Raw genomic sequence first — 8501 nt, 5'->3', positions numbered from 1 at the left:
CCCCACCAGACATGCAGGTGTTGCACAGGAGGGATGGAGAGAGGATAGAGGAGAGAAAAAGGGGAGTGAGGGGGGAAGGAGATACGGGGAGGGGAGGAGAGGAGGAGGAATGGGAAAGGGAGGGAGGGAGGGATGGGGAAGGGAGAAGGAGGGATGGGGAAGGGAGGGAGGGAGAGATGAGGAGAGGGAAGGAGGGATTTGGAAAGGGAGGGAGGGAAACAGAGATGGAAGGATGGGGGTAGGGATGGATGGATGAATGGATGGATGGAAGGAGGAAAGGACGGTGAGATGGTGAAGGAAGGGCTGGGGGGAAGGCAGGGAGAGAGGGAGGAGCGGCTCCGCGCGCTCCCGCGGGGCAGCCGGGGCGGCGGCTCCTATTGCATCAGTCGGGGCGGGGCTCAGCCCCCAAAGCCCCGTTCGCTGCGCACGGAGGAGCGGCCGCCGCCCTGCCCCCACCCTTCTCCCCACCCCCGTTCTTTCCCCTTTCCCGCCGGGCTCGGGGAGCGGCGCCAGGCTGGAGGGAAGCAGCGAGGCAACGTTGCCTCCAGCCGCCCGAGGAGGAAACGCTGCGACGAGAAAGAAAGGAGGAGGAGGAGGAAGGGGAGGGTGAAATAAGATTCAAAAACTTCATCCCGCGCGGTTCAGCCCCGCTCCCAGCGCCACCTTAAATCCCCCACCCCCATCCCCACGGCCGCCGCTCCGCTTCCTCTCGCGGAGGCTCCGCCACCAGCCCCCGCCCCAGGGGAAAGATAACGCGGCCCCCCCAGCCCGGGGAAGGCGGGTTTGCGCGTGGTGCCGCCCCCCCACACCCCGGCGGGGAGCGTTCGACCATCCCCGCCCCCCCCCCCCCCTTCTTCTTCTTCTCCTCCTCCTCCCGTGCTGCCGGCACCACGCATCCCACCGGGAATTGGCCGGGAGCGGGGGAGGGGGCGAGGGGTGGCGCGATCCAGGTGAATGCGGCTCCAGAGGCAGGAGAACGGCTGCGACACCACCACTACCAAAATGTGTATTAAAAATAATAACGCGGTTGATTTTGCAGCTTCTCGCTCAGGCTTCGCCACCCCCTCCCCCCCCCACCCACCCCGAGCGAGAAGCTGCAAAATCAACCCCTGCGGGATGGAGCATCAGCTGCACCCACGGCTGCCCCCAACCCACCCATTCGGCTCCGGTTTGAGGGCTCCATCGCCGGCACCGGCTTCTCCTCGCCACCCCTCCCACCCCACCCCCACCCCTCCGGCTCCGTTCTCGTGGCTGTTCCCGTTCCGCCCGGCTGCCCAGGGGGAGGTTTCGCTTGCGGCGGCCGCGGGGAGGTGCCGCTGTTTATTTTCCACCGTCATCACTTTGTTCGTGCTGGAAGGAGGGGTGGGAGGGGTTGTGGTAAAGAAAAACACCACCAAGAAAGAAATGTTTTCAGCCAGGATTTTCCACGTTTCCCGGCCTGAATTGCTGAATTGCACGCACCTCCCGCACCATCACACACCCCCCCCCCCCCGCCCCCAACTCTCTCCCGGGGGGAGTCAGACGGGGGAGGCTGGGATGCCGCAGCGCCCGGGGGAGCGCGGAGGGCAGGGTGTTCAGCGATCCTTTGCAGCCGGAGAAGTCCATCGCAAACCCTGCCCGTGCCCGTTCCCTCTCCTCGGCCCCGGTGCCATCTACCCGAAGTGGTGGAGGCTGAGATTGAGCCGGGGGGAGAAGGGGGGAGAGTTTCTCCCCTTCTCTTGTCCTTCCCCAGCGCAACCCCGTGTTTTCGTAGAGGTTTCACAGCGAACCCAGGCGCGGCCGGGATAAACAACAGGATCGCGTTGCACCGGGGGGGGCGACAGGAGGTGGAGGACCCAGGCGAGCGCGGTGTGAGCCTCGCAGAGGGTTGCGTGCGGGTCCCCACCCCACCGTTTTATTCATTGGTGTATTTATTTATTTATTGTAAAAAAAAAAAAAATTGAACGCTACTCTTCGGGAGGAGGAGGGCAGCGGCTCGGGGACGGGACGCCCGCACCTTGCCGGCCGAGCAGGGCGGTGGCAGCGAAGATGGGGAGGCGACGGGGACCGGCAGCTGCCCCCCCTGCGCCCCTCCGGGGTCTCGGCACCACGGGGAATCCTCCCTCCACCTCCCACTCCACGGTGCTATCTATCCCCTCTCTCCGAAGGCGAGCGACCCCCGAGCATCCTCAGTGATGCGGAGGATCCCCGCCTCCCAACTACATCCTGGGGGTCTCCGCACCACGGGCGGATCCGCGTCCCCCGTCCCCCCCTCCCCCGCGGTGCCATTCGTTTTCTTCGGATGTGAGCGACCCCCGCGCATCCCCCGTGGTGTGGAGGATCCGCGTTTGCCCCCGGGGTTTCCGCACCATGGGAGATCCGTGTCCCCCCTTCTCCGCGGTGCCATCCCTTTTCCCCGGCAGTGACCCATCCCCTCGGTGCGGAGGATTCGCGTTTCCCCCGGGGCTCGCCGCACCACTTGGGATCCGCGTTTCCCCCCCTTCTCCTCGATGCCATCCCCCTTTCCCTGGCGCTGAGAGACCCCTGCGCATCCCGGCCCGGGATAACGCGCCGGCGATGCGCTCCCTCCCGGTGGCGGGGCTGGGATTGCGGGGGACGCGGTGGGGAAGGGGGAGAGGCTGCTGCCTTGCCGGTGGCTGCACCAGCATCTGCTGGGACAGGGGTGTGAGAGGCGCCATCTTTGTGAGCAATAAACGCTGTCGTGGGAGAAGATAACTCCGGGATTCCATGCAAAGCCGTGGGATGGGGGGAATGGAGAACGGCGCTGTCCCGTCCTGGGGTGGGGGCCAGACACGGAGATTTGGTGCCTCTCTAAGTGCACAACGGACAGGACGCGGGGCACCACTTTTAGACTTAGTTTAACTTCTAACAAGTGCGAGAAATGGCTCGAGCTACGCATTTTTCCCTTAAAAAAAAAAAAAATCGTGATAGAGGAAATTCCACTTTTTTTTTTTTTTTTTTAAATGAAGAGGGCACATCATTCCCAGTTATCACAAAGAAGACATGATAGCGTGGCACTAAGGGTGAAGAGAGTTACATACTTTCACCTGCGCTGGGGACACAGGAAGAGAGACCCAAAGGAAACTTGCTGTTATTTCTCCAAGGAGCTTTATTTCCTCCTGTGCCAGGCTGAGGGAGGTTGAAACACACACTAATGAAGAACATATTTTATATATGGCAGTTTTCTTTATTGATTGCTTGATGTGAAACAATATCAATCTGGATTTTTTTTCCCACACATTACAAAAAAAAATATTAAATTGGCTCAGTCTGCAATCCTTTAAGCACAGCCATATTAATTATCAGAAAAAGAAAAAAAAAACCCAAGAAAAAAAAACAACAAAAAAACCCCTAAAAAGTCTACCAAATAGAGCATTTACAAATGCACAAAACCATGCCACTTTGGCTTTATGGGGAAAAAATATTGTCTTCTAGATTAAAAAAAAAATCTTTTAACATAAATAAGTTAGTATAATTTCTCAGTGTCTTTACAGAGTTATGTACACAGGTACACTTCAAACTTTTTTTTTTTATTTTTACATACAGGTACACAGGCAATGTAGAAATACTGTTTAAAGATGTAGTATCCCTTTTCCCTCACACACAAACATTTCAGGAAGTGGGTCAGATCAGAAAACAACAATATTTGAGATTCATAGCAAAAGCCCTCCAAATGAGGGTAAAGAAACAAAAAAAAAAAACCAAAAAAAAATCCCCAAAAAACCCAGGAAATCAGGCAACGTAACAACGGGATGATTTTACACAAGTTTACAGGCATTCAAATTTGCTATTAGAATTTGAGGGTAGGGGGCAGGGGGGACTTTTGCTGCTACATAATGGAATCACCACAGCTCCCACCTCTTCAGCTTAATGCAGCAGGAAGAAATTTCACAAGCAGCCTGTAATAATCTGCTCTGAGCAGCGTCTCCACGTTGTTACATTAGAAAGAAAAGAAAAGGGGGAAAAAAACCCAGCGACCCACTTAAAGGGACAATACATCTTTAAGTGATAAAAAAACCTACACTGCTTCTCTTCATTTCTTTGCTTGCTAGGTTGTGAAAGCAAGTTCCGAACGGTCCCCCTCTTCAACTCCCTCCCACCCCCCAACAAGGTTTATGTGCTACATAAAGTAAAAACTATATACACAGGTAGTACAATGAAGCAAATAAGGAAACACCTAATTGCACAATGCTACATCCAATGCTTTTAGAGGCAGGTCTTTTAAGAGTGCCTAAAATTTTAGTGTTATTGTTTTCTTTTTTTTGTTGGATTTTGTTTTGTTGCCGTTGTTGGTTTTTGTTTTTTTTTTTTTTTTTCAGTGCTTGTACAGGACCTCCACCCCACGGAGATCGGCGATATGTATTTTCGTTTCCACTACAACTTTACATCTTCCTCGCTTCATCGCCTCCCGATGAACAACGAGGACACGCACATCCTCCGCTCTGCAACGGGAAGGGAGAATAAAAAAAAATTAAAAAAACAAAAGAAAAAAATAACGGGGGGGGGGGGGGGGGGGGGGGGGGGGGGGAAGAAAGACGACAGGGAGGCATAAAGCGATTAGAAAACGTCGAAAAGAAACGAGATCCGCAGCGCAACCGGTTCAAACCAACACCGCATCCCGGGGCGGGCACCGGGCGGGGCCCCCGCGCTACCGGCAGCTCCTCGGCCCCTTTCGCCCCTCGGGAGGGGGAAAACGAGGGCGGTGGGATCGCTCCTATACAGCCCAGGGCTCGGCCCGCTTCTCCCCCCCCCCCGCAACAAGCGGGCGGGAGCAGCGGTATTTGCATGGCCACGCATGCTGACGTGCTCCGCTCGCCCCCAGCGGGACTAATTTGTTGCAACTTCTGCTTTAACAGCTTAATCTCTATTTTTTTTTTTTTTTTTTTCCCTCTGCACAATCGCAAATCGTGTTTGTAAACCTCGTTCCCTAACCTAGGCTCCCAAACCGCCGGCGCAACTTACCAGCTCCCTCCCTACCCCAGCCCTCGCCTTAAAACAAAACAACAACCAGAAGGGGGTGTGGGGGGGGAAACATCCATCCAAGCCAGCTCCCATTAACCCGCTCTCTTCCCTTTGCCAGCGTCTAAAACCAAACCAAAACAACCGAAAGGGGGGGGGAACCAAAACAAAAAAAAACCCAACCAAACAGTGCCTAGCTCCGATTTTAAACAAAACGCCTGAATCCCCACTTAAACCCAACTTCTTGACTTATTTCTGCCGGGGTGGGACGCTAAGTGCGACAGCAACACTGACACAGGAGGTGAAAAAGCATCGGCGACACAAACACACACGGAAGCCCTCCGAAAACCCTTGTCATCTGTCATCAAAACACCAGCTGCGTTGGGAACTCTGTCCCTCTACCCCGCACGGTGCTTGCGAAAAGGGCCCTTCTCTCCCTCCGGTACCGGTGGAAGGAGGGTGGGAAGGCAGGGTCGGGTCCCGCCGGGGCTCCCACTGCCGCTCCACTTCACCCTCGTTTCGTTCTAGCCCTGCTCGTCCTTACCCTCGCCCTCCACCACAACTCCCACCCCTGGGCGCTTAGGGAAAGCCTCTCTTCCTCAGAAAAAAAAGACCGTTCGAGAAGCCCGGAGGGGCCCGAAGCCCTCTCCCCCCGCCCCCTTACAAGAGTAGGCTAGGTCACCCTCTCTTTCCCTTATTTACATCCTAATGCCAGACCCTAAAGGGAACCTACCTAAACAGTTTACGTTTGAAGTCTTCTCGGGCTTGATTTCTTGGGTGTTTGCTCCACTGAACTGGCACTGGGGGAGTCTTCTGAAACCTCCTCTTCTGTTGTGTTGGCTCTTTTATTTTGAGGAGAGGAATCTAGGAGGGGAAAATTAAAAACGAGGGGGGAAGAGTGAGATTAAAATATTTTCTTGCAATCGCTCAGCATCCAACGGGGGTAGATGGGACTGGGGTGGGGGGGGGTGGGGGGAGGGTATTCCCAGATCCCCTTGTCAGCTATCGGGTACGTGAAAGCGAGCAGGGGGGAGGGGAGAAGGGCTTCTCTCTAGGTAAGAGATCCAAGTTCCTCGTTTTCGGCTAAAATCCTTGTGTCCCTGGTTTGCTTCGCGTTAAGCGTTCCGACACCTTCTCCCACCCGGGCAGGAGGCCGAGTCCCCGGAGCAAGGGGACGGGGTGAGGATTCGCGTTGTAAAAAGGCTTTTCCTTGCAAACCATCTACCAGCCCCCCGTTCCAAAGGGGACCCCCCTGGGACTGTAAACAGCACCTGAAACTTTTTTTTTTAGGCGAAAGAAGGCGGGGGTGGGGGGAAACGGGAGCACCCTGAGCCTGTGTCCAGCCGAGGAGCCCCCAACGCTGACACCAAGCAGGGCAGGCGGAGAAAAGCGCTGCCGCATTCGCAAAGAACGGGTTACGTTACCATCGGTGGCAGGTCTTTTCCTCTGCCCAGTGCACTGCTCTGCAAAGTCCGTCTCACTATTTTCAGAAACACCAGTCTTTTGATCTACACAGTGAGTGTCCTCTGAGATTCCCTGAGAACCGACAAAAACCACGGTTTGGCAATTCCCGTTTACATCCAAGCTCTGGCGGCCGGAGGACTTGCAGACGACTTTCAGTAGCCGGGGGGGTCTGAAGTAGAAGTCGGGCGAGCTCCCCTTCTCCACGACTTGCCACTCGTACCTGCCTTCCAGCGGCTTGTGATTCTGGAAATCGAAATTCCATTTCCTCTGGCATGCCTCCTCCATCTCCTGGCGGTGCTTCATCAAGTCCCTGTTTAACTCTTCGTGATTCACCGGCCCGAAGAGGTTCCTGCAGGCTGACGGCTTCGGGTACTCCGACTGCCGGGCTTCCATGCGCTCCAGGGTAGGGCTCCCATTAGAAATACGCACGTTTGACATCTCCCCCCACCCTCTTTTCTTCTGGCGGCGGTTGTTTTGCTCGCTGCCCTCTCCCCTCCTCCTTCTCTTCCTCCTCCTCCTCCTCTCCGCCTTCTATTCCTCGGCGCTCGGGGGCTCCGCTCCGCGCCTCCGCTCCGCGCTGCCCCCGCTCTCTCGCCTTCGGCCCGCGGAGAAGGGGCGGCGAGGCGCCCTTGCATAAGCGCCGGCCCGGGGAGGAGAAGCCGAGCAGCCCCGGGCGGGTGGAGGAGGCGGGGAGCGGCGCTGCCCTCCGCAGCTCCGCGCTGCCCCGCCGGGGGTGATGGGCACGGCGAGGACCTCGCAGCGCCGCCGCGTAGTAAGAGCAAGACGGGGGGGGGGAAAAACAAGGGGAGACGAGCCCTTTTCTCGGTTGCCCAATATGGCGATTGAAGGGAGGCTGACGAAGAAGAAAATGATTGACAGGACGAGTCTATTTAAACAGCCCGGGCGAGCCATTGGTTGCGGCGGCGGGCGCCGCCCCGTCAGACCGGCCCTTCCTCGCCGCCGCCGGCTCTAAAGGTGGCCCGGGATGGGCCGAGCTGGGCTGGTTCCTATCCTTCCTCTCTCTTCTCCCTTCTCTCCTCTTTCCGCTTTTCCCTCTCTCCTTCCCTCCCACTCTCCTCTCCAAGCCACTGGGATCAGGGGCGATCCTCCTCGTTCACTGCCTCCCTCCTCAAAACCCGGACATGAAGGCATTTGTGCCCACCATTCCCCCCTCCCTCCTCCCCAAAAAACCCACCCCCACACACACTCACTCAGTTTCAGAGTCTTCAGGTCTTTCTTCGGTCTCCACTGAAACTTTCCCAGCAGTTGCTCTTATGAACTCATCCACTCAACTCTGCACACACTGGAGAAGGAACAAAACTATTACAGAGCGTTCAAGCCCAAGACACAGCAGTCTGTCTGCATCATCCTCGAGGTAGCAGCCCCCGTTGCTCACCTGAGCTGTCTCAATAATGGTGGTTTGGTTACGTTTTTGACTCGTTCCAGTGACAAGAGTCTCCCACCACTCTGAGTTTGCAGTGCAGCATCCCCCAGGGTCTGGAGCTGGGGGCAGTCTCAGAGTGAGCCGGCGGGCTGCCCCCTGTGCCTGGGATATGTGGGAGAGACCGGCACCCCGACCCCACAGCACCCTGAGCTCATGGGCTGCAGAGTGGCTTCAAGGGGAGAGGAGAAAGGGAAAGCAGGATCAGCTCTTGCTGCTTTTTCAGCAGAGAAAGGCCTTGGTGAAGAAATGGCTCTAAAAAAAAGCCCCTGCAGATCTCAGTAAGCAGAGGAAAGAAAACAAAAGCATTTGGGTTTTGTCCTGATCATGTGCTGGAAAAATTAGAAGAGCCACAGCGGGTATGGTGGAGAGAAGACCAGCAGCGTCTTCCCTTATAGCCTCCTTGTCTCCAGCCCCTTCCACAGCCATCCTCCCTTGCTTGGCAGGGCAGCCCCCTCAGTGTGTTGCAGGACCTTGCAGGTACTGAAGGTTTTGACTTTTCCAGGGGCCCAGATCCAAGCCTGGATCTTTGGAGGGTTGCAGGCCCTTCACACCAATTCATCTAGCCAGGTCTCCTCTGCAAGCAGATTAACTCTCTTCAAATTTTATTTCTGGGAAGGGGCATACCAGTGGCAGA

General features: G+C 56.2%; 1 protein-coding gene across 1 annotated transcript; it reads right to left on the bottom strand.

Moving 5' to 3' along the window:
- Positions 1–3130: 3130 nt before the first annotated feature.
- CDKN1B (cyclin dependent kinase inhibitor 1B) lies at positions 3131–7295 on the bottom strand. Its single transcript, XM_009569233.2, has 3 exons — positions 6384–7295; positions 5693–5823; positions 3131–4442 (listed from the first exon to the last, which is right to left on the bottom strand). Exons 1-2 carry the CDS (start codon positions 6859–6861, stop codon positions 5702–5704), a joined length of 600 nt encoding a protein of 199 aa, XP_009567528.1. The 5' UTR covers positions 6862–7295; the 3' UTR covers positions 3131–4442; positions 5693–5701.
- Between the last annotated feature and the right edge of the window lie 1206 nt (positions 7296–8501).

Source organism: Cuculus canorus, chromosome 1 (genome assembly GCF_017976375.1).
Source record: "Cuculus canorus isolate bCucCan1 chromosome 1, bCucCan1.pri, whole genome shotgun sequence".
NCBI classification, from domain to species: Eukaryota; Metazoa; Chordata; class Aves; order Cuculiformes; family Cuculidae; genus Cuculus; species Cuculus canorus.
This window is presented reverse-complemented; position numbering and strand designations above follow the sequence as displayed.